This window comes from Entelurus aequoreus, linkage group LG18 (genome assembly GCF_033978785.1).
Source record: "Entelurus aequoreus isolate RoL-2023_Sb linkage group LG18, RoL_Eaeq_v1.1, whole genome shotgun sequence".
NCBI classification, from domain to species: Eukaryota; Metazoa; Chordata; class Actinopteri; order Syngnathiformes; family Syngnathidae; genus Entelurus; species Entelurus aequoreus.
Genome location: NC_084748.1, coordinates 43,679,938 through 43,707,387, shown reverse-complemented (window position 1 = coordinate 43,707,387; position 27,450 = coordinate 43,679,938). Strand labels below are relative to the sequence as shown.

Genomic DNA, 27,450 nt, shown 5'->3' with positions numbered 1-27,450 from the left:
GCCTTTTTTAAAAGCATCCACAGTCTGTGGTGCCCTCAGGTGGTCAGGGAGAGCGTTCCACAGACTGGGAGCGGCGGAGCAGAAAGCCCGGTCTCCCATGGTTCGGAGCTTTGTCCTCGGAGGTTGGAGGAGGTTAGCCTGTCCGGAGCGGAGGTGTCGTGTGGAGGATTTGGGGGTGAGCAGTTCTTTGAGGTAGAGGGGGGCATTTCCATGGAGGCACTGGTAAGTTAGTAGGGATACTTTGTATTAAATCTTGAGTGGAACAGGAAGCCAGTGAAGGGATTTGAGAACCGGTGTGATGTGGCCGTGTTTCCGCACTCTCATCAGGATCCTAGCAGCACTATTTTGTATGTACTGCAGCTTCTGGTTGTTCTCTCTGGGGATCCCGACAAGAAATGAGTTGCAGTAGTCTAGCCTGGAGGAAACAAAGGCTACCTCAGTAGAAGCATTTAAAGTCCTGTCGTCGTATTCGTTTAATCTGGAGCCAGAAGATGTTTAAAGAGGACACGATGCATTAACTTAAAAACAGAAGTATTTATTCCCTATTGGATACAATTCTAATACAATTTGTCTGAGCGCTATCTGTCCCTAGTAGCATTCAATACGCCGACTTACACAGGGCTGTCTGGAGGCGCCCTCCCCCTCGCGCTCTTACAATATGTATCACAATGTATGAATATGCGATGAGGTGTCTGCGTGGAATCGTCCTCTGACTTCTCTTTCCTGGAATCCGACTTCATATCTGGTGTTGTCCTTCAGACCTCGGCGAAGAAACCACATCAACAGTAGCAAAAATGTGGACGATAAGAGTGAATGTGCCTGTGCTTGAACTTGGACCCAGTTCCAACTGGAACTTAGAGGATATGATTAGTTGCACGGCCTATTCTAAGCATATATATATTAAACATTTCTTAATCACTTCATCCTTCATATTATATCCCAACATAATCATCATCATCGGCGGTCACTCGAACGAGTATGACGATCCTCCTGGTAGGGGTGTATCCCTTCATGGAGGATGCCTGTGCGTGACTTTGTTTTACGTGGGGAGACTGGTGCACAGACAGTCACCACACGATCCTTGACAGACTCGGGTCAGGGTCTAGTGGCATGCAGCCTTCTTCCGCCATCGCAGCCGTTGTGGTTCTTAAAACTACCGTCTTCCGCCTGCTCCGCCGTTGAGGTCTTCACCGTATCTCTGGCCATGGGGCAGTCAGGCACTAGGCCTTTGCCAAGGGCCACCTGGGGTAACAGTAGTAAAGGGGTTAACCTCCTAGTGCCCCCAAGACCCCATAGAGGAGCCTCCACTGCCGGACGCACTTTAACGTCATGCCCAGGACACCCCAACATAATATATCCCAACAGTCCCATCTTAAAACTCATTTGTATACTCTAGCCTTTAAATAGACCCCCTTTTAGACCAGTTGATCTGCCGTCTCTTTTCTGCTCCACGCAGGAGAGGGGGGACACAGATTAGGTGACCAAAGATGACACGCTAGCTGTTCAAAGTCGGGACCCGGGGTGGATCACTCATCTGTGCATCAGTTGGGGACGTCTCAGTGCCGCTGACTTGTCTCCACTCAAGATGAGTGGCCCCACTATGGACTGGACTCTCAAACTATTATCTAGATCCACTCGACGTCCATTGCACCGGTCGCCCAGGGGAGGGTCCCCACATCTGCGGTCCCCTCCGAGGTTTCTCATTGTATCCCATTGGGTTGAGTTTTTTCTTGCCCTGATGTGGGATCTGAGCCGAGGATGTCGTTGTGGCTTGTGCAGCCCTTTGAGACACTCTTGATTTAGGGCTATATAAATAAACTTTGATGGATTGATATATGTAGAAAATTATTTTTATAACATGCCAGTAATTCAGGTAATGCTTTATCTTGGTTTTATTTCAATAGGAGTGACAATATGATAGATCAAAAACAGTTCGGCCATTTATGCCTTGACTCACATATGAACTTTTAGCTGTTTGCAAATGCACCAAATCGTTGAATTTCAATAAATAAAGGGTTTGTATGTTCTCTATATCCAACATTATGTATTATTCTAATTGATCTTTTTTTGTAACAAATTTGTAGTTGTTTCCCCATATTTCTACACAATAACTCAGATATGTAACACTAGTGAGCAGTAGAGAATATGAAGTGATTTTTGGTCAAAAACATATTTTGCTTTATTCATTATTGACGTGTTTCTTGCTACTTTATGTTGTATATTCTTTACATGAGATTTCCAGTCTATTTAATCATCTATTATTACACCCAAAAATATGTTTTATTTCACCCTTTCAATACACCGTCTATTTGTAATTGTGTTTGACTTTCTCTTCTACTGTTACCAAATAGCATCATTTTAGTCTTACTGAGAGTCAAAGATAGTCTGTTTTTGTCAAACCATCTTTTTAATTTGTTCATTTCTTCTGTTATTATTTGTATAAGCTTCTGTGTGTTCTCTCCTGAACACTTTGTCACTGTAGTTTTTGTGTGGGACTCACTTTAACACACTCATTCAAATGGTATTTATGCGGTTATTGTAAGCCATTTTTCATTGTTTTGGCAGGGTTGGACCGGATGTGACGTAACGCGCCATCATCGTGGAGCCGGAAGTGTGTGTGTGTGTGATTCAAGGGGAGAATGACGTGACAGTTTATAAAAGAAAAGTGCCTTTTTGGTTCGCTGCTCAATTTCAAACCCTAAGTTACATTATTATTGATACTTTTGTGTATTGTACACTCAACTAGCAGTGCGTTATCTTTGTTTATATTCACCATCTGTAACGTAGTAGTTTCCATTTAAGACTGCTGAGCCGTTTGTTCGTGTTTCTGTCCTGTAAAACAAATAGTAAATTATTAAATAACGTTAGTTTTGTTTGTAATGTTCGAAATTAAATGTTACCGAAATATAAAGACTACAAAAAGAATACCATGGTAACAGCAGGATGCCGTAAAGCAAGTTGACAAGAAGTGACGTGTTCTTTGCCGCATGTACCCTCTTCGAGTAGATTGTGCGCATGCGTGGACCGGTTGCGTACTGACAGGAGCCACGACACTGAAGAGAAAGAGTTGATTGAGATTGGTAGTGAAATCCTGGATAAAAGAGCGACAAACCTCGGGAAGAGGCGAGGATTAACTGCGTGCATCGGAGGAAACGACGAGTCTGTGTGTTAACTATTTTTGGGAGAATCAAGATGGGTGAAGTGTCGGTGGACTCCAGCACACTTTGTCTATTTGACGTTGACGGCACTCTGACGGCTGCAAGACAGGTAAACAATGACTGAAATACTACCTGTTGTTTTATGAAAACTATCATTAATATCTGCAACGTAGACACTATTTACAGTATTTTCTGTGAGGTACTTGGGCAGCCAATGATCCCACTCGGGAAGTTCAATCCAATGTTTTAACAATTCAGAATAAGATTATAATTGTATTACCCTATTTATAATTACAATAAAGTTTAATGCAACCGTTTATCACAAGCTTAATGCTGGAAATGTCTGTAGTTTGGAGAAATAGAAAATTGATTAAACTATGTCTGATGTCTACGGTGGCCGAAAGGGGCAAACGCGCTGCAAAGTCCAAAACACGTGTGTATGTTTTGGCACCAAATCAATACAAACATTGAAAAAACACGCAGCTTCACAAAACACATGCAACTTAACAAACACATGCAACTTAACAAACACATGCAACTTAACAAGCACATGCAACTTAACAAGCACATCCAACTTAACAAAACACTGCAACTTCGCAAAACACATGCAACTTTACAAAATACATGAAGCTTTACAAAACATATGCTTGCAACTTTACAAACACATGCATGCAACTTTACAAAACACATTCATGCAACTTTACAAACACATGCATGCAACTTTACAAAACACATGCATTCAACTTCAAAAAACGCATGCATGTAACTTTACACAACACATGCATGCAACTTCACAAAACACATGCATGCAACTCCACAAAAACAGAAGCCTGCAACTGTACAAAACACATGCATGCAACTTAACAAAACACATGCATGCAACTTAACAAAAACACATGCATGCAACTTTACAAAAAACATGCATGAATCTTTACAAAACACATGCATGCAACTTTACAAAAACAGATGCATCCAACTGTACAAAAAACATGCATGCAACTGTACAAAAACAGATGCATCCAGCTGTACAAAAAACATGCATGCAACTGTACAAAAACAGATGCATCCAACTTTACAAAAAAATATGCATGCAACTTTACAAAACACATGCATGCAACTTTACAAAACACATGCATGCAACTTTACAAAACACATGCATGCAACTTTACACAACACATGCATGCAACTTCACAAAACACATGCATGCAACTCCACAAAAACAGAAGCCTGCAACTGTACAAAACACATGCATGCAACTTAACAAAACACATGCATGCAACTTAACAAAAACAGATGCATGCAACTTTACAAAAAACATGCATGAATCTTTACAAAATACATGCATGCAACTTTACGAAAACAGATGCATCCAACTGTACAAAAAACATGCATGCAGCTGTACAAAAACAGATGCATCCAGCTGTACAAAAAACATGCATGCAACTGTACAAAAACAGATGCATCCAACTTTACAAAAAAATATGCATGCAACTTTACAAAACACACGCATGCAACTTTACAAAACACATGCATGCAACTTCACAAAACACATGCATGCAACTTTACAAACACATGCATGCAACTTCACAAAACACATGCATGCAACTTTACAAACACATGCATGCAACTTTACAAAACACATGCATGCAACTTCACAAAACACATGCATGCAACTTTACAAACACATGCATGCAACTTTACAAACACATGCATGCAACTTCACAAAACACATGCATATAACTTTACAAAACACATGCATGCAACTTTACAAACACATGCATGCAACTCTACAAAACACATGCATGCAACTGTACAAAACACACGCATGCAACTTTACAAAAACAGCTGCCTGCAACTGTACAAAAAACATGCATGAAAGTTTACAAAACACATGCATGCAACTTTACAAAAACAGATGCATGCAACTGTACAACAAACATGCATGCAACTTAACTAATGAGTTGTGTTTTCCCTCGCATAGCATCTGTTTTGGGGGTATGTGTGTATTTTGGATGTTTGCCCCGCACTTGTGAGTTGTGTATTATGCAATAACTTGTGTTACTGTTATTATAAGCACTCACACAACCAAACTACTTTTAGCGGCGCGGTGATAACGGAGAGTTAACTATAGCTTGTGTGGCTATGTTGGCATCACCGGCTGGTGAGCTGCTTTCTCGCCTGGGTGCTCGTGAAAGTTTATTCTAGCTCATTAATAATGCCACAATGGAAACAAGCCTTTTGGCTTTTTGTGCCATCAATTTGCATTTTTAAAGCATTACATGGATTCAATTCTTTAAGATGTCAATAAACTTCTCAATCAATCAAAGCTCTCACCTGGATAGTAGAAGGATGAGGACATAATCCGACAAGTTAGTCAACTTTGTGGCTATAATTTGAGTTATAGCAGGCGAAGTAGAACATCGTGTTTCAGCAAGATTGCTTGTAAACCACCAAAACCATGGACCCGCCTCATTTAAAACTGTTTTGTTTATATTTTTGCTGGGTGGTTGGCGGTTGCTATCATTTATACCCTGCGCAGTTAGACAATCACATTAAATGACACCTCAATATTAACTTATATTCTCACAGACGCATGACTTTAAGTGGAGTAACAGTTTCAACTGTGCAATATGGCAGCTATCTTTTATATCTTAAAATCAACCCCATTGATTCAATGGTAATATCTATTACCTGCCTGAATATACTCGCGGGTGAGTCAGTTTACTGTGAATGTTCACTGTTTGGATTGTTTTAAGTCCCTTTGTGTATATGTTATTAATAATATGTTATTCGCATGTGAATAATGCTGTATAATAGACTGTAGTTATATTATTCACATGTGAATAATGCTGTATAATAGACTGCATTTATATTATTCACATGTGAATAATGCTGTATAATAGACTGTATTTATATTATTCACATGTGAATAATGCTGTATAATAGACTGTATTTATATTATTCACATGTGAACAATGCTGTATAATAGACTGTATTTATATTATTCACATGTGAATAATGCTGTATAATAGACTGTATTTATATTATTCACATGTGAATAATGCTGTATAATAGACTGTATTTATATTATTCACATGTGAATAATGCTGTATAATACTGTATTTATGTTATTCACATGTGAACAATGCTGTATAATAGACTGTATTTATATTATTTACATGTGAATAATGCTGTATAATAGACTGCATTTATATTATTCACATGTGAATAATGCTGTATAATAGACTGTATTTATATTATTCACATGTGAATAATGCTGTATAATAGACTGTATTTATATTATTCACATGTGAATAATGCTGTATAATAGACTGTATTTATATTATTCACATGTGAATAATGCTGTATGATAGACTGTATTTATATTAGTGACATGTGAATAATGCTGTATAATAGACTGTATTTATATTATTCACATGTGAATAATGCTGTATAATAGACTGCATTTATATTATTTACATGTGAATAATGCTGTATGATAGACTGTATTTATATTATTCACATGTGAATAATGCTGTATAATAGACTATTTATATTATTCACATGTGAATAATGCTGTATAATAGCCTGTATTTATATTATTCACATGTGAATAATGCTGTATGATAGACTGTATTTATATTATTCACATGTGAATAATGCTGTATGATAGACTGTATTTATATTAGTCACATGTGAATAATGCTGTATTATAGACTGTATTTATATTATTCACATGTGAATAATGCTGTATAATAGACTGTATTTATATTATTCACAGGTGAATAATGCTGTATAAATAGACTGTATTTATATTATTCACATGTGAATAATGCTGTATAATAGACTGTATTTATATTATTCACAGGTGAATAATGCTGTATAAATAGACTGTATTTATATTATTCACATGTGAATAATGCTGTATAATAGAATGTATTTATATTATTCACATGAAAAAAATACCGAAGTGTTTATTGTGAGCGAACTGTGGTGCTAAATTTCCCCCAGGGATCAATAAAGTACTTTCTATTCTATTCTATTTAAAGGGGTGGCGGTTATCATTAAGAACTGGTGAACAGGAATCACATTACAGACATTCTCTTTTGCTTGCATGCATGTGCAAGACCCAATGTGCATTTGACATTATTTTGTGTTAGAATTACTCAGGTTAATGCGGCTGGAGGCATAATTGTCTGCTCTTGTATTTTCATGATATGAAAAACATTACTTAAAGGTTAACTGAAAAATAAGCATCTCATTAAAGATTGAAGACTTGCATTGATAACTCACAGCGAGTTGTGCTAACATCTATTCCTGTGTCACATTTTCAGCCTATAACTCCTGGGATGTCCACGTTCATTGATAAGTTGAAGACTCGGGTTCGTGTCGGGGTGGTCGGAGGGTCCGACCTCTGTAAAATCAAAGAGCAACTTGGAGATGACGGTGAGACCCAGCATGACACAGTGTGAAGCCGCTCTTCTGAGTTAAAGGGGACTTAAGATAAATCTGCAGTGCAATCACATCATTTCCCTGCTGTGGGATAAAGAAAGTCTTTCCTGTCCTATCCTAAAATGTTGAATATTCACTCGTGGTAAACAATGCTTAAGTGTCAAATCATAAGGTTCATGTATTTTGGTGTGGTCAATAAACCTTAAAGGCACTGCCTTTGCGTGCCGACCCAATCACATAATATCTATGGCTTTTCACACACACAAGTGAATGCCATGCATACTTGGTCAACAGCCATGCAGGTCACACTGAGGGTAGACGTATAAACAACTTTAACACTGTTACAAATATGCGCCACACTGTGAACCCACACCAAACAAGAATGACAAACACATTTCGGGAGAACACCCGCACTGAACACAACATAAACACAACAGAACAAATACCCAGAACCCCTTGCAGCCCTAACTCTTCCGGGATGCTACAATATACACCCCCGCTAACCCCTATCCCCTCCACCCCCAACCCCGCCCACCTCAACCTCCTCATGCTCTCTCAGGGAGAGCATGTCCCAAATTCCAAGCTGCTGTTTTGAGGCATGTTAAAAAAAATAATGCACTTTGTGACTTCAATAATAAATATGGCAGTGCCATGTTGGCATTTTTTTTTTCCATAACTTGAGTTGATTTATTTTGGAAAACCTTGTTACATTGTTTAATGCATCCAGCGGGGCATCACAACAAAATTAGGCATAATAATGTGTTAATTCCACGACTGCATATATCGGTATCGGCTGATATCAGAATCTGTATTTAAGAGTTGGACAATATCGGAATATCGGCAAAAAAGCCATTATCGGACATCTCTTATTGCCATCATATTGCAGTTTGCACTTATCGCTTATGTTTGACTGCCATCTACTGGTCACACTTATCATTATACCATGTACCAAATAAAATAGTGGGTAAGCTCAACCAAACATATTCCTTACATTCGGCGCACTGGGTTATAAGGCGCACTGTTGAATGTTGAGGGGAAAAAAAATATTTTAAGTGCGCCTTATAGTCGGGAAAATACAGTATTATTGACTTCCTTTTGACCAAAAAATGTATGTATGTAAGAGAATAAGGGACAAGTTTATGTATTGTGTTGCTATTGTCAATAGCACTTTCCATAAATAAATATTGGTAGTTACAGTTAATACATGTGATTGGTGTTGGCCGATTCCACTCATTGACGATCGGAATCCACAACATGAAACCCTAATCGAGGCATGTGCTGACTTTAGTGACATACTACTAATAGTTGCTCAACTTCAAGACAGCTCATGGACTTACCATGAATTGATTAACGTGGACCCCGACTTAAACAAGTTGAAAAACTTATTCGGGTGTTACCATTTAGTGGTCAATTGTACGGAATATGTACTGTACTGTGCAATCTACTAATAAAAGTGTCAATCAATCAAAAAAAACCCACCTCTGCTTTGTGTCTGCAAACAGTCATCCAGAAGGTGGACTATGTGTTTGCAGAGAATGGTCTCGTGGCCTACAAGGAGGGACAGTTACTTTCTGTTCAGGTAAGACATTGTCCTCACCTTCATCCTGTGCACAGGGCAGGTATATTTACCGTATTGTTCTTAGTCCATCCAGGCCCACATGGGAGAAGACGTACTACAAGAATTGATCAACTTCTGTCTCAACTACATGGCCAAGATTAAACTGCCCAAAAAGAGGTAGTCATTCCACTCATCCATGCAGTGTTCTTCACACAAGTCACCTTGTTGAGTGTCATTTTACGAGTAAAAAAAATCTCAGTTGTGCATTGGTTAAGGCAGGGGTGTCAAAGTTAGGCCCCGTGGGCCAGATCCGGCCCGCGAATGAATTATCTATGATATTTGATTAGTTTTATGAATAACTGCAAAATCAATAGTCTTAAGATTTTCATAACAGAAGAGCGCTGCTGTTTTTAGGAATCTGCTATAAGAATAATGTTTTTAAGGACCTACCAAGTCAAAGATCTTCTACGTCAGTGGTCCCCAACCTTTTTGTAGCTGGGGACCGGTCAACGCTTGAAAATTTGTCCCACGGACCAGGGGGTGGGGGTGTTTTTTTTTGTTGTTTTTTTTTTTTTTCCATAAAGAAATACAATCATGTGTGCTTACGGACTGTATCCCTGCAGACTGTATTGATCTATATTGATATGTAATGTATATATTGTGTTTTTTATGTTGATTTAATTAAAAAAAAAAAAAATATATATATATATATATATTTTTTTTAAATACCAATCGGTCCGCGGACCGGTGGTTGGGGACCACTGTTCTACGTGACGAGAACAACAAGCTGTTTATTAGGAATAACTGCAGAAACACTAGTCTAAGATATTTCCTATGACGAGAGCGCTTTACTGATTTTAAGATTTTCCTACCAAAACGCTTGATTTTAAGATTTTGCTACCAAAACGTTTGTCAAAGATCTTCTATATGACAGGACACAGGAGTCCTCTGCCATTTTTAGTAACTGCCTAGACCAGGGATGTCAAAGTCAAGGCCCTAGGGCCAGATCCGGCCCGCGAATGAATGATCTATGGTCCCCGGGATGATATTTGATTAGTATTATGAGTAACTGCAAAATCAATAGTCTTAAGATTTTCATAAAAGAAGAGTGCTGCTGTTTTTAGGAATCTGCTTTAAGAACAATGTTTTTAAGGACCTACACTGCAAAAACTGAAATCTAAGTAAGATTAAATATCTCAAATAAGGGTGATATTTGCTTATTTTCTGACTGATGAGATAATTCTTCTCACTAAGCAGATTTTATGTTAGAGTGTTTTACTTGTTTTAAGTGTTTTGCTCCTAAATGATCTCAGTAAGATATTACAGCTTGTTGCTGAGATTTGATGACCTATATTGAGTAAAACATGGTTGAAACTAGAATATCAACTGTTGCAAAGCTGTGTCATCAACACTCACAAGTACAAAACTACTTTTTTAAAGTAATCATTTCTTATTTCAAGCATGAAAAAAAAGAAATCATGACTTTGACACAATTGTGTCTCATAATTAAAACAGATGACAGCCAAATGGACTTTGCTGTCTTATTTTCAATGAAACAATAGAAAATAGGTACTCATATAGTAGTACACTTGTTATTAGTGAGAATATACTTATTTTAAGGTATTTTTGGGTTCATTGAGGTTAGCTGATTTTACTTGTTTTGGAAAGTCTTGACAAGCCAAATTTTCTTGTTCTTTTGGCAGATAATTTTGCTTAGTTCAAATAAAATAGCCCTAATTTTTGTATTTTTTTGCTTGTTTTTGGACACTGAATTTTTGCAGTGTACCAAGTCAAAGATCTTCTACATGACAAGAACAACAAGCTATTTATTAGGAATAACTGCAAAAACCCTAGTCTAAGATATTTCCTATGACGAGAGCGCTTTGCTGATTTTAAGATTTTGCTACCAAAACGTTTGTCAAAGATCTTCTATATGACAGGACACAGGAGGCCTCTGCCATTTTTAGTAACTGCCTAGACCAGGGATGTCAAAGTCAAGGCCCTAGGGCCAGATCCGGCCCGTGAATGAATGACCTATGGCCCCCGGGATGATATTTGATTAGTATTATGAATAACTGCAAAATCAATAGTCTTAAGATTTTCATAAAAGAAGAGTGCTGCTGTTTTTAGGAATCTGCTATAAGAACAATGTTTTTAAGGACCTACACTGCAAAAACTGAAATCTAAGTAAGATTAAGTATCTCAAATAAGGGTGATATTTGCTTATTTTCTGTCTGATAAGATCATTCTTCTCACTAAGCAGATTTTATGTTAGTTTTACTTGTTTTAAGGGTTTTGCTCCTAAATGATCTCAGTAAGATATTACAGCTTGTTGCTGAGATTTGATGACCTATATTGAGTAAAACATGCTTGAAACTAGAATATCAACTGTTGCAAAGCTGTGTCATCAACACTCACAAGTATAAAAGTACTTTTTTAAAGTAATCATTTCTTACTTCAAGCATGAAAAAAAAAAGAAATCGTGACTTTGACGCAATTGTGTCTCATATTTAAAACAGATGACAGCCAAATGGACTTTGCTGTTTTATTTTCAATGAAACAATAGAAAATAGGTACTCATATAGTAGTACAGTTGTTATTAGTGAGAATATACTTATTTTAAGGTATTTTTGGGTTCATTGAGATTAGCTAATTTTACTTGTTTTGGAAAATCTTGACAAGCCAAATTTTCTTGTTCTATTAGCAGATAATTTTGCTTAGTTCAAATAAAATACCCCTCATTTTTGTAGGTTTTTTTTTTTTTTTTTTAACACTGAATTTTTGCAGTGTACCTAGTCAAAGATCTTCTATGTGACAAGCACAACAAGCTGTTTATTAGGAATAACTGCAAAAACACTGGTCTAAGATATTTGCTGATTTTAATATTTTTCTACCAGAACGCTTGTCAAAGATCTTCTATAAGACAGGACTCAGGAGGCCTCTGCCATTTTTAATAACTGCCTAGACCAGGGATGTCAAAGTCAAGGCCCTAGGGCCAGATCCGGCCCGCGAATGAATTATCCATGGATGATATTTGATTAGTATTAGAACCGGCCCGCAGGCCACAGCCTCCTGCTGCTGTTTTGCACGCACCAATACCCCATCAGTGTTGGTGCTAGGAATTTTCAAAATGTGGTCCCAGAGACCCCATTAAGTCATAGAAATGGGGTCCCACTTTTTTGTAAGCATTTTGAAAAACAAATGATAAATGTATGCATCATCCTGTTATATTCTCTATATTGTGTTTTAGAAAAGGGTTGTCATAAACGCTACTTACCGTATTTCCTTGAATTGCCGCCGGGAATATAGTATTCGCCTGCCTAGAATTACAGACGGGTCAAACTCGTTTCGCAAAATAATTAGCGCATGCTTGGCACTTCCGCCGGGTCAAACTCGTTTCGCAAAATAATTAGCATATGCCTATAATTTCCGCCGGGTCAAACTCGGCACGTCACGAGTGACACTTCCCCTGTCATCATTTTTAAAATGGAGGAAGCTGATTTCAGTAATTTGAAATCGCATAAAGGGAAGAAAAATATCAATATTGCGTGTGTGAAATATGAGTCATTAAATGACTCCCGCCTCCTGGTGGTAGAGGGCGCTAGTGATCCTTCTAACGACTACCGGTACTGCAGAAGACCGGTGCTGCAGAAGAAGACAACAAGCAGCAACAAGGAAGCGATCGTTTGCTTGCACTTTTAACATGGAGGATTACATATCTAAAATAAAACAGTTTTCTAAACTGGACTTTCAATCGAAGCAGGAGGTAATAATTAAAGGAATATCTCCATCGAGACAGAGAGACTTTTAAAACTGAAGAAAGATAAGGAAGACTTCTATAAACAAGTTATCGATGCTTTTGGTCAGAAGGAGCTGTGCATGGACTCATTTACAAGTAAAGGTAAGACCATAATAAAGTTTTTTTTAATTAAATGTGCTTTTCATGATAAGGTAAGCGCCGGAGTGAGAAGAGGTTTTAAAATAATTAGCGCATGCTTGCCTATCCCGCATGCTTTTGGTAAGCGCAGGAGTGAGAAGAGGTTTTAAATTAATTAGCGCCCCGGCGGCTATTCAAGGAAATACGGTAATTCCTTAAAAAAATAATACAAAAGAAAACACATTTTTATGCATATGTAATTGTATTCAATTATAAACATTCATTCACTTTCTTCTTCATGGATCTAAACTCTACCGCTGCAGGTATTTTTTTTCGATATTTTTATTGTAATATTTTCATAATGTGTTTGTTCTATTTTTGGCCTAAGTAACACAAAGAAAACAATCTGAAGTTGTCTTTATTTTTTTAGTTTTAATGCCATGATTTTAATAGTCCGGTCCCGCGTGTGCACAGATTTTTCCTCCACGCGGGCCCCTGAGCTAAAATGAGTTTGACACCCCTGGGTTAAGGCGAACGGAGATGAATTCTGCTCTGTTATTCTCACAGGGGCACATTCGTTGAATTTCGCAATGGCATGTTGAACATTTCCCCAATTGGACGCAGTTGCACGCAGGAGGAAAGGAATGAGTTCTATGAGCTGGACCAGGTAAGGTAGCCCTTCAACACAGGACACCATGTGTTAACAAATGCATCATTTCCGCCTCCACACAAAGTGATTGAGTTAAAAAAGTCACAGCCAGAAACAGTGTAACGTTATCTTTGAATTACTGGCTTTGGGGTCTTTTAAAAGATGATGTCATTTTCAGAATCTGGCTTAAAAGTTTGCTCAAAGTAATATTTTTCAAACCAAAAACTACAACAAGAACACCACAGCTATCTTATGTTACCATTGGTGGTTTACCAGAATATATACTTTTTAAAGTATCTATATTACTCACAATTACTAATCGTATTGAAGACATATTCATTTTATTTGGTGTACACAGAAGGAGCGCATGAACATACACAAAAGCAGTCCAGGAGAAACAACTAACAATTTACAGTTTTATGTAGGGATGTCCGATAATGGCGTTTTTGCCGATATTGTCCAACTTTTAATTACCCATTCCGATATCAACCGATACCGATATACACTACCGTTCAAAAGTTTGGGGTCACCCAAACAATTTTGTGGAATAGCCTTCATTTCTAAGAACAAGAATAGACTGTCGAGTTTCAGATGAAAGTTCTCTTTTTCTGGCCATTTTGAGCGTTTAATTGACCCCACAAATGTGATGCTCCAGAAACTCAATCTGCTCAAAGGAAGGTCAGTTTTGTAGCTTCTGTAACGAGCTAAACTGTTTTCAGATGTGTGAACATGATTGCACAAGGGTTTTCTAATCATCAATTAGCCTTCTGATCCAATAAGCAAACACATTGTACCATTAAAACACTGGAGTGATAGTTGCTGGAAATGGGCCTCTATACACCTATGTAGATATTGCACCAAAAACCAGACATTTGCAGCTAGAATAGTCATTTACCACATTAGCAATGTATAGAGTGTATTTCTTTAAAGTTAAGACTAGTTTAAAGTTATCTTCATTGAAAAGTACAGTGCTTTTCCTTCAAAAATAAGGACATTTCAATGTGACCCCAAACTTTTGAACGGTAGTGTATACAGTCGTGGAATGAACACATTATTATGCCTAATTTTGTTGTGATGCCCCGCTGGATGCATTAAACAATGTAACAAGGTTTTCCAAAATAAATCAACTCAAGTTATGGAAAAAAAAAGGATTTTTTTTGCCTTATTTATTATTGAAGTCACAAAGTGCATTATTTTTTTTAACATGCCTCAAAACAGCAGCTTGGAATTTGGGACATCCTCTCCCTGAGAGAGCATGAGGAGGTTGATGTGGGGGGGAGGGGGGGGGGGGGGTAGCGGGGATGTATATTGTAGCGTCCCGGAAGAGTTAGTGCTGCAAGGGGTTCTGGGTATTTGTTCTGTTGTGTTTATGTTGTGTTACGGTGCGGATGTTCTCCCGAAATGTGTTTGTCATTCTTGTTTGGTGTGGGTTCACAGTGTGGCGCATGTTTGTAACAGTGTTAAAGTTGTTTTTACAGCAACCCTCAGTGTGACCTGTATGGCTGTTGACCAAGTATTCACTTGTGTGTGTGATAAGCCGTAGATATTATGTGATTGGGCCGGCACGCAAAGGCAGTGCCTTTAAGGTTTATTGGCGCTCTGTACTTCTCCCTACGTCCGTGTACACAGCGGCGTTTTAGAAAGTCATACATTTTACTTTTTGAAACCGATACCGATAATTTCCGATATTACATTTTAAAGCATTTATCGGCCGATAATATCGGCAGTCCGATATTATCAGAAATCCTTAGTTTTATATTGTTGTTATGATAGAATATATTCAACGATAGCCAACGCTAGCAATACAAAACTCTATTATTGGCTAAGAAAACATAAAGCTAATAATGTGCGTGCATGCGTACTGAAAAATGGAAACAGGCAGGAAGGATCCAGCACAAACTTTTGAGACAAGTTTGTGAGCATCACCTAATTAAACTACAGCAGTGACGTATTTAGTATGGATGTCAAAACATGTTTTTCTTTTTCGAATGAATCACGATTATTAATGTATTCAAAAATATTTTAAATCAATTTTGAAGAAAAAAAAATCTGTACTGTCCAGCCATTCAGGCAAATCATGTTGTTAATATACAGTCGTGGTCAAAAGTGTACATACACTTGTAAAGAACATCATGTCATGGCTGTCTTGAGTTTCCAATCATTTCTACAACTCTTATTTTTTTGTGATAGAGTGATTGGAGCACATACTTGTTGGTCACAAAAAACATTCATGAAGTTTGGTTCTTTTATGAATTTATTATGGGTCTACTGAAAATGTGAGCAAATGTGCTGGGTCAAAAGTATACATACAGCAATGTTAATATTTGCTTACATGTCCCTTGGCAAGTTTCACTGCAATAAGGCGCTTTTGGTAGCCATCCACAAGCTTCTGCTTGAATTTTTGACCACTCCTCTTGACAAAATTGGTGCAGTTCAGCTAAATGTGTTGGTTTTCTGACATGGACTTGTTTCTTCAGCATTGTCCACACGTTTAAGTCAGGACTTTGGGAAGGCCATTCTAAAACCTTAATTCTAGCATGATTTAGCCATTCCTTTACCACTTTTGATGTGTGTTTGGGGGTATATGTCCTGTTGGAACACCCAACTGCGCCCAAGACCCAACCTCCGGGCTGATGATTTTAGGTTGTCCTGAAGAATTTGGAGGTAATCCTCCTTTTTCATTGTCCCATTTAAAGCACCAGTTCCATTGGCAGCAAAACAGGCCCAGAGCATAATACTACCACCACCATGCTTGACGGTAGGCATGGTGTTCTTGGGATTAAAGGCCTCACCTTTTCTCCTCCAAACATATTGCTGGGTATTGTGGCCAAACAGCTCAATTTTTGTTTAATCTGACCACAGAACTTTCCTCCAGAAGGTCTTATCTTTGTCCATGTGATGTCAGAGTTGTAGAAATGATTGGAAACTCAAGACAGCCATGACATTATGTTCTTTACAAGTGTATGTACACTTTTGACCATGACTGTAGATGCCCATATCTGTTGTACAGATTTACTTAGAAAGGAGAAGTGTGGGATACTTCTCTTGTTGCCTTATTTGTATTTGACTTAATTCAATGTTTGGGTATAATAAACAAAACCAGTTTTCTTACAAATAATATAGCTCATGGAGAGAATGCCAAAAGTGTGCAAAGCAGTAATCAGAGCAAAGGGTGGCTATTTTGAAGAAACTAGAATATAAAACATGTTTTCAGTTATTTCACCTATTTTTGTCAAGTACATAACTCCACATGTGTTCATTCATAGTTATGATGGTTTAAGTGACAATCTACAATGTAAATAGTCATGGAAATAAAGAAAACGCATTGAATGAGAAGGTGTGTCCAAACTTTTGGCCTGTACTGTATATCACAAAAAACAAATTTTTGCAAACTAAAACTAATGTTGCAATAGAAGTATTAGTATAAGTGCTATATTTATTTGTAACATTTTTTGTCAAGAAAATAGTAATGAAAAACCCCGAGCAATGGTCAAGTATACTCGGAGCATTCAATCCATCGCAACTGGACTGTTTGCTTTGTCTTGGAAGACGTTTAATCCGAGTAGGCTTCCTCAGTTCGTGCTCATAGACTTAGATCAGTCAGTTCTAGTCTAGCGGCTGGTGCAAAAACCCAAATATTTATATTCCAAAAAACCAGGAGGGTGATTTTGCTCTATCGCAGTGAGAAAAACAAATGTTTTGATGCAAACGAGCAATCCTAACTGTCAAAGCCGACGACAGTCGTTAAAGTGTAAATTCCCCGCGTTAGCATTGAGGTATTGTGTGGCAGAACGATCGCTGTGGATCGACTACTACCGCTCCAAAATAGTCTGAATCCCCCGCGTAAGCATTCCATTCGCTTGTAAATAGAGATGTCTGATAATGGCTTTTTTGCCGATATTGTCCAACTCTTAATTACAGATTCCGATATCAACCGATACCGATATATACAGTCGTGGAATTAACACATTATTATGCCTAATTTTGTTGTGATGCCCCGCTGGATGCATTAAACAATGTAACAAGGTTTTCCAAAATAAATCAACTCAAGTTATGGAAAAAAAATGCCAACATGGCACTGCCATATTTATTATTGAAATCACAAAGTGCATTATTTTTTTTAACATGCCTCAAAACAGCAGCTTGGAATTTGGGAGCGGGGGGTTTATATTGTAGCGTCCCGGAAGACTTAGTGCTGCAAGGGGTTCTGGGTATTTGTTCTGTTGTGTTACGGTGCGGATGTTCTCCCGAAATGTGTTTGTCATTCTTGTTTGGTGTGGGTTCACAGCGTGGCGCATATTTGTAACAGTGTTAAAGTTGTTTATACGGCAACCCTCAGTGTGACTTGTATGGCTGTTGACCAAGTATGCGTTGCATTCACTTGTGTGTGTGAAAAGCCGTAGATATTATGTGACTGGGCCGGCACGCAAAGGCAGTGCCTTTAAGGTTTATTGGCGCTCTGTACTTCTCCCTACGTCCGTGTACACAGCGGCGTTTTAAAAAGTCATAAATGTTACTTTTTGAAACTGATACCGATAATTTCCGATATTACATTTTAAAGCATTTATCGGCCGATAATATCGGCAGTCCGATATTATCGGACATCTCTAGTTCATAGTTGTTGTTCATTATTTCCGTGTACATTCTGAGTGTCTTATTCAGTAAAAAACCTAACATTTGATTCAGTTTTTTATATTGTCTGTTATAATGTTTTAGTAGTAATCATTGTTGTGTGAGTGTTTGTACCATTTGGTGATCAGTTGTTATCCTTTATTGCGGAATTTTTTCCCCCACTGATGCACGTAAACTTCCACTGTTTAAAGTGTTCTCAAAGGGATCCAAGCACTCATAGAGTAGATGACATGGCCTGTGGGTGTGGCCGCATGACCCGCCCTCTTTTTAAGTCACGTGACTTCAAACTTGGACACCTCATTGGCTGGTACTGGGACAGGATCGATCGCTTCAGTCGTATTTTACCGGAAGTGTGTCTTGTGTTTCGACGCAGCAACATTTTCTGCACTGATTTTTTTAGCGATTAATTTTTATACATTTTATTTTTATATACTGACATTTTTTTACACTGAATTTTTTACATTGATTTCTTATACAAATAATTTTTAAAACACTGAATTTTTCCACAATAATTTTTTTTAAATTAAATTGTCAGCCCAATTTGATGCAAAATATTCAGTGTTAAAAAAAGAAGCTTTTCTAATAGACACAAATCAACCTCCATAGTTAAGGACCTCGTTTGTTTAGAGAGCCAATTCCCTTATGCTGCTTTTTGATTGATTGATTTAATTTTTATATACTGACATTTTTTTACACTGATTTCTTATACAAATAATTTTTAAAACACTGAATTTATACAAAAAACATTTTTTCAATTAAATTGTCAGCCCAATTTGATGCAAAAAATTCAGTGTTAAAAAAAAAGAAAAAGCTTTTCTAATAGACACAAATCAACCTCCATAGTTAAGGACCTACTTTGTTTAGAGAGCCAATTCCCTTATGCTGCTTTTTGATTGATTGATTGAATTTTTATATACTGAATTTTTTTACATTGATTTCTTATACAAATAATTTTTAAAACACTGAATTTATACAAAAAACATTTTTTCAATTAAATTGTCAGCCCAATTTGATGCAAAAAATTCAGTATTAAAAAAAAAAAAAGCTTTTCTAATAGACACAAATCAACCTCCATAGTTAAGGACCTACTTTGTTTAGAGAGCCAATTCCCTTATGCTGCTTTTTGATTGATTGATTGAATTTTTATATCCTGACATTTTTTTTACACTTAATTTTTTTACATTGATTTCTTATACAAATAATTTTTAAAACACTGAATTTTCCACAATAATTTTTTTTAAATTAAATTGTCAGCCCAATTGGATGCAAAATATTCAGTGTTAAAAAAAAGAAGCTTTTCTAATAGACACAAATCAACCTCCATAGTTAAGGACCTCGTTTGTTTAGAGAGCCAATTCCTATATGTTGCTTTTTGATTGATTGATTGAATTGTTATATACTGACGTTTTTTTACACTGAATTTTTTACATTGATTTCTTATAGAAATAATTTTCAAAACACTGAATTTTTACACACTTTTTTTTTTTTAAATGAAATTGTCAGCCCAATTGGATGCAAAATATTTAGTGTTAAAAAAAAGAAGCTTTTCTAATAGACACAAATCAACCTCCATAGTTAAGGACCTCGTTTGTTTAGAGAGCCAATTCCCTTATGCTGCTTTTTGATTGATTGATTGAATTTTTATATACTGACATTTCTTTTACACTGAATTTTTTTACATTGATTTCTTATACAAATAATTTTTAAAACACTGAATTTATACAAAAAAACATTTTTTCAATTAAATTGTCAGCCCAATTTAATGCAAAAAATTCAGTGTTAAAAAAAAAAAAGCTTTTCTAATAGACACAAATCAACCTCCATAGTTAAGGACCTACTTTGTTTAGAGAGCCAATTCCCTTATGCTGCTTTTTGATTGATTGATTGAATTTTTATATCCTGACATTTTTTTTTACACTTAATTTTTTTACATTGATTTCTTATACAAATAATTTTTAAAACACTGAATTTTTCCACAATCATTTTTTTTTAAATTAAATTGTCAGCCCAATTGGATGCAAAAAAATCAGTGTAAAAAAAGATTTTGCAATAGACACAAATCAACCTCCATAGTTAAGGACCTACTTTGTTTAGAGAGCCAATTCCCATATGCTGCTTTTTGATTGATTGATTGAATTTTTATATACTGACATTTTTTTTACACTGAATTTTTTTACATTGATTTCTTATACAAATAATTTTTAAAACACTGAATTTATACAAAAAACATTTTTTCAATTAAATTGTCAGCCCAATTTCGTGCAAAAAATTCAGTGTTAAAAAAAAAAAGCTTTTCTAATAGACACAAATCAACCTCCATAGTTAAGGACCTACTTTGTTTAGAGAGTCAATTCCCTTATGCTGCTTTTTGATTGATTGATTGAATTTTTATATACTGACATTTTTTTTACACTTAATTTGTTTACATTGATTTCTTATACAAAATATTTTTAAAACACTTAATTTGTACAAAAAATATTTTTTCAATTAAATTGTCAGCCCAATTTGATGCAAAAAAATCAGTGTAAAAAAAAGAATTTGTAATAGACACAAATCAACCTCCATAGTTAAGGACCTACTTTGTTTAGAGAGACAATTCCCTTATGCTGCTTTTTGATTGATTGATTGAATTTTTATATACTGACATTTTTTTTACACTGAATTTTTTTACATTGATTTCTTATACAAATAATTTTTAAAACACTGAATTTATACAAAAAACATTGTTTCAATTAAATTGTCAGCCCAATTTGATGCAAAAAATTCAGTGTTAAAAAAAAAAAAAAAAAAAGCTTTTCTAATAGACACAAATCAACCTCCATAGTTAAGGACCTACTTTGTTTAGAGAGCCAATTCCCTTATGCTGCTTTTTTATTGATTGATTGAATTTTTATATCCTGACATTTTTTTTTACACTTAATTTTTTTACATTGATTTCTTATACAAATAATTTTTAAAACACTGAATTTTTCCACAATAATTTTTTTAAAATTAAATTGTCAGCCCAATTGGATGCAAAATATTCAGTGTTAAAAAAAGAAGCTTTTCTAATAGACACAAATCAACCTCCATAGTTAAGGACCTCGTTTGTTTAAAGAGCGAATTCCTATATGCTGCTTTTTGATTGATTGATTGATTGATTGAATTTTTATACAATGACATTTTTTACACTGAATTTTTTACATTGATTTCTTATAGAAATAATTTTCAAAACACTGAATTTTTACACACTTTTTTTTTTTCAATGAAATTGTCAGCCCAATTTGATGCAAAAAAATCAGTGTAAAAAAAGATTTTGCAATAGACACAAATCAACCTCCATAGTTAAGGACCTACTTTGTTTAGAGAGCCAATTCCCTTATGCTTCTTTTTGATTGATTGATTGAATTTTTATATCCTGACATTTTTTTTTACACTTAATTTTTTTACATTGATTTCTTATACAAATAATTTTTAAAACACTGAATTTTTCCACAATCATTTTTTTAAAATTAAATTGTCAGCCCAATTGGATGCAAAATATTCAGTGTTAAAAAAAAGAAGCTTTTCTAATAGACACAAATCAACCTCCATAGTTAAAGACCTCGTTTGTTTAGAGAGCCAATTCCCTTATGCTGCTTTTTGATTGATTGATTGAATTTTTATATACTGACATTTTTTTTTACACTGAATTTTTTTACATTGATTTCTTATACAAATAATTTTCAAAACACTGAATTTTTCCACAATAATTTTTTAAAATTAAATTGTCAGCCCAATTTCATGCAAAAAATTCAGTGTTAAAAAAAATAAGCTTTTCTAATAGACACAAATCAACCTCCATAGTTAAGGACCAACTTTGTTTAGAGAGCCAATTCCCTTATGCTGCTTTTTGATTGATTGAATTTTTATATACTGACATTTTTTTTTACACTGAATTTTTTTACATTGATTTCTTGTACAAAGAATTTTTAAAACACTGAATTTTTACAAATTTTTTTTTTTTTAAATTAAATTGTCAGCCCAATTTGATGCAAAAAATTCAGTGTAAAAAAAATAATTTGTAATAGACACAAATCAACCTCCATTTTAAGGACCTTCTTTGTTTAGAGAGCCAATTCCCTTATGCAGCTTTTTGATTGATTGATTGAATCTTTTATTAGTAGATTGCACAGTACAGTACATATTCCGTACAATTGACCACTCAATGGTAACACCCGAATAAGTTTTTCAACTTGTTTAAGTCGGGGTTCCACGTTAATCGATTCATGGTATTGACAACCTCAGTTTGTGAGCTCCTGCATCGCCTCTGAGCTTGTGAAAGTTAATCCTGGATTATAAACTCTCAACTTGATGCTAAAATGGTAAACTGACAAGTTGGTACACATTTTTTTTTTTTTGGTTCACTCAGACCAAAAAGACACTTTGTTCATCATCTAAATGGGAATATATCAACATCCCAGTCAGAGCAGACATTGTACAGTAAGTGATGTTGAATTGTTTGTTGGCTCTCATGTGTGTAGTGTGTAGTAATCAGTTATGTTGTCGAAGAAAAAAGCAAAATACGTAAATATTACACGTCATTATGAATATATCTGTTAGTACATTATATATATACTTACAGCATGTGTATATAAAACCTTTATAGGCGGAATAGAGCAACTCCAATAGGAGTGAGACGTCTTCTCACATGCATTATATATAGTGTATAAAAAAAGATAGGTGATCTTGTCTGGTAGGCAAAATTTGAAAAAAGTGTAGTTCTCCTTGAACTAATTTTAGGATCCACATGGAAACGTATGCAGCTTCTGTGTTTTTTTGGCCCAACAGAAAGAAAAAATCCGTGAGAAGTTTGTGTCCGTTTTAAAGGAGCACTTCAGTGAAAAGGGATTGTCGTTCTCAATCGGTGAGTCAAGAGACGCCAACAAGATTCTGTGGTGTGATTGGAAATTGGAAATGTTACTTGCTCTGCAGGAGGGCAGATCAGCTTTGACGTGTTCCCTAACGGTTGGGATAAAACATACTGTCTGGGTTTCTTTAAGGACGACAAGTATTCCACCATTCACTTCTTCGGGGACAAGACTAAGCCTGTGAGTATGCTGATAAGCCATCCTTTCTAAGGTTGAAGATTGCTTTCCTTTATTTTGGGTGAATCACAAAGACAACAAGTTTACATACACTTGTAAAGAACATAATGTCATGGCTGTCTTGAGTTTACAATCATTTCTACAACTCTAATTTTTTTGTGATAGAGTGATTGGAGCACATACTTGTTGGTCACAAAAAACATTCATGAAGTTTGGTTGTTTTATGAATTTATTATGGGTCTACTGAAAATGTGAGCAAATGTGCTGGGTCAAAAGTATACATACAGCAATGTTAATATTTGCTTACATGTCCCTTGGCAAGTTTCACTGCAATAAAGCACTTTTGGTAGCCATCCACAAGCTTCTGCTTGAATTTTTCTTGACAAAATGTGTGCAGTTCAGCTAAATGTGTTGGTTTTCTGACATGGACTTGTTTCTTCAGCATTGTCCACACGTTTAAGTCAGGACTTTGGGAAGGCCATTCTAAAACCTTAATTCTAGCCTAATTTAGCCATTCCTTTACCACTTTTGACGTGTGTTTGGGGTCATTGTCCTGTTGGAACACCCAACTGCGCCCAAGACCCAACCTCCGGGCTGATGATTTTAGGTTGAGTTTTTTGACCACTCCTCTTGACAAAATTGGTGCAGTTCAGCTCCATTTTTGTTTCATCTGAAATCACATGGACAAAGATAAGACCTTCTGGAGGAAAGTTCTGTGGTCAGATGAAACAAAAATGGAGCTGTTTGGCCACAATACCCAGCAATATATTTGGAGGAGAAAAGGTGAGGCCTTTAATCCCAGGAACACCAACCTACCGTCAAGCATGGTGGTGGTAGTATTATGCTCTGGGCCTGTTTTGCTGCCAATGGAACTGGTGCTTTTAAATGGGACAATGAAAAAGGAGGATTACCTCCAAATTCTTCAGGACAACCTAAAATCATCAGCCCGGAGGTTGGGTCTTGGGCGCAGTTGGGTGTTCCAACAGGACAATGACCCCAAACACACGTCAAAAGTGGTAAAAGAATGGTTAAATTAGGTTTTTTGTACGGCCTTCCCAAAGTCCTGACTTAAACGTGTGGACAATGCTGAAGAAACAAGTCCATGTCAGAAAACCAACACATTTAGCTGAACTGCACCAATTTTGTCAAGAGGAGTGGTCAAAAATTCAAGCAGAAGCTTGTGGATGGCTACCAAAAGCGCCTTATTGCAGTGAAACTTGCCAAGGGACATGTAAGCAAATATTAACATTGCTGTATGTATACCGTATTTTTCGGACTATAAGTCGCAGTTTTTTGCATAGTTTGGCCGGGGGTGCGACTTATACTCAGGAGCGACTTATGTGTGAAATTATTAACACATTACCGTAAAATATCAAATAATATTATTTAGCTCATTCACGTAAGAGACTAGACGTATAAGATTTCATGGGATTTAGTGATTAGGAGTGACAGATTGTTTGGTAAACGTATAGCATGTTCTATATGTTATAGTTATTTGAATGACTCTTACCATAATATGTTACGTTAACATACCAGGCACCTTCTCAGTTGGTTATTTATGCCTCATATAACGTACACTTAATCAGCCTGTTGTTCACTATTCTTGATTTATTTTAAATTGTCTTTCAAATGTCTATTCTTGGTGTTGGCTTTTATCAAATACATTTCCCCCAAAAATGCGACTTATACTCCAGTGCGACTTATATATGTTTTTTTCCTTCTTTATTATGCATTTTCGGCCGGTGCGACTTATACTCCGGAGCGGCTTATACTCCGAAAAATACAGTAATCATCAACTTAGAATTTAATGGCAGCAACACATTGCAAAAAAGTTGGCGCAGGGGCATTTTTACCACTGTGTTACATGGCCTTTCCTTTCAATGGGAGACAGGTCTGGACTACAGGCAGGCCAGTCTTTTACTATGAAGCCACGCTGTTGTAACATGTGGCTTGGCATTGTCTTGCTGAAATAAGCAGGGGCGTCCATGATAACGTTGCTTGGATGGCAACATATGTTGCTCCAAAACCTGTATGTACCTTTCTGCATTAATGGCGCCTTCACAGATGTGTAAGTTACCCATGCCTTGGGCACTAATATACCACCACAGATGCTGGCTTTTACACTTTGCGGATGGTTCTTTTCCTCTTTCGTCCAGAGGACACAACGTCCACAGTTTCCAAAAACAATTTGAAACGTGGACTCGTCAGATCACAGAAAAATGTTCCACTTTGCATGAGTCCATCTTAGCCGGCGGCGATTCTGGGTGTTGTTGATAAATGGCTTTGGCTTTGCATAGTAGAGTTTTAACTTGCACTTACAGATGTAGCGACAAACTGTAGTTACTGGCAGTGGTTTTCTGAAGTGTTCCTGAGCCCATGTGGTGATGTCCTTTACACACTGATGTTGTTTTTTTTTTTTTTTTTTTTTTTACTCCGGAGCGACTTATACTCTGAAAAATACGGTACTTTTGACCCTGCAGATTTGCTCACATTTTCAGTAGACCCATAATAAATTCATAAAAGAAGCAAACTTCATGAATGTTTTTTTGCGTGACCAACAGGTATGTGCTCCAATCACTCTATCACAAAAAAATAAGAGTTGTCGAAATGATTGTAAATTCAAGACAGCCATGACTTTACAAGTGTATGTCAACTTTTGACCACGACTGTCTAAGCTCCTCAATATCGCTCCCATCCCCAACATGTTCCTATGGATCACCTCGTAGCAAACTCACCTTTGCACATAGAATGTTTCTTTGACGTCTGGGAATTTACCCTTTTTGTCTTGAATCTTCATGGAGTTTTTAAAAGGCGGATTCTGTGTGTCAGGGAGGGAATGACTACGAGATCTACAGCGACCCTCGCACCATTGGCCATGAAGTCTCCAGTCCGGAGGAAACACAACGCCTTTGCCAGGAGCTTTTCCTTTCGTGAAGCAAGAAGGGGTCCACTGCAAAAAAGAGAGGCGGTTTGGGTCTAACTGCTTATGTTGACTTAAAAAGTGTGCTAATGAAAATGAAAGTACTAATTTAAATTAAAGCTGCAAGCAGCGTTGGTCGGGTCCGCATTTTGGCAGGTGCTAGTCTTAGGTGTCCCAATACTTTTGTCCAGTGGTAGTCCTGAGTGAGACCTACATAGAGGTTTTTGTTTCGTGTCTCTACGATATTCGTACTGGGAGTTGGATACTTTTGTGTGGTGTACCTACCTTCTACGTCTAGGGGAGACCTACATAGAGGTATTTGTTTCATGTCTCTTAAGACGTTCCTACCGGAAGTTACAAGCAGTTTTGTCTGAGTTTTCCTCTGAGAAGCAGTTTTGTCTCTGTTTTATTCAAAAATTGCGCTAGAGCACAATTTTGAGTTTTTTTTTTAGATCGCAATTTCCACCAGTCCCGATGTGTGTGAGAAGTTTGGTGAGTTTTGAAGTATTTTAAAGGGGTGAAATTACAGCTCAAAGAGGCAAAAATGAGTGTTTTTAGTAAATTTTTGTCTTAAATTGGAAATTGACAACTTCCTGTTGGTTTTTGCCCGAGGATGTGTCATTATGAATTGTAGGTCTAAGTGAGACCTACATACAGGTTTTTGTTTCATGTCTCTACGACCTTCCTAGTGGGAGTTACAGGCAGTTTGTTTTTGTTTTTTCCTATGGGGCGCTAGAGCGCAATTTTGATTTTTGGGGTTTGGTTTTTTGACTAAAGTGTGCTGTCCCAGTTGTTGTATGTGTGTAAACAATTTGGTGAGTTTTGAAGCATGTTAAGGGGGGGCAAAGTAGTGCTAGAGCACAATTTTGAGTTTTGGGATTCTGTTTTTTTTTTTAGATCGCAATTTCCACCAGTCCCGATGTGTGTGAGAAGTTTGGTGAGTTTTGAAGTATTTTAAGGGGGTGAAATTACAGCTCAAAGAGGCAAAAATGAGTGTTTTTAGTACATTTTTGTCTTAAATGGGAAATTGCCAACTTCCTGTTGGTTTTTGCCCGAGGATGTGTCATTACGAATTGTAGGTCTAAGTGAGACCTACATACAGGTTTTTGTTTCATGTCTCTACGACCTTCCTAGTGGG

General features: G+C 36.6%; 1 protein-coding gene and 1 long non-coding RNA gene across 2 annotated transcripts; one reads left to right on the top strand and one right to left on the bottom strand.

Annotated features, from left to right (window-relative positions):
• Positions 1-546: 546 nt before the first annotated feature.
• LOC133634153 (uncharacterized) lies at positions 547-3,709 on the bottom strand. The gene is made up of 4 exons (XR_009821886.1): positions 3,113-3,709; positions 2,929-3,053; positions 2,774-2,832; positions 547-1,242 (listed from the first exon to the last, which is right to left on the bottom strand). It is a non-coding gene; the product is annotated as an uncharacterized LOC133634153 (long non-coding RNA).
• On the top strand, positions 2,569-26,460 carry pmm2 (phosphomannomutase 2). Its single transcript, XM_062027203.1, has 8 exons — positions 2,569-3,267; positions 7,493-7,604; positions 9,113-9,189; positions 9,254-9,345; positions 13,613-13,712; positions 23,136-23,211; positions 23,280-23,395; positions 26,222-26,460. The coding sequence occupies exons 1-8, from the start codon at positions 3,193-3,195 to the stop codon at positions 26,324-26,326; spliced, it is 753 nt and encodes a 250-aa protein (XP_061883187.1). The 5' UTR covers positions 2,569-3,192; the 3' UTR covers positions 26,327-26,460.
• The last annotated feature ends 990 nt before the right edge of the window (positions 26,461-27,450 follow it).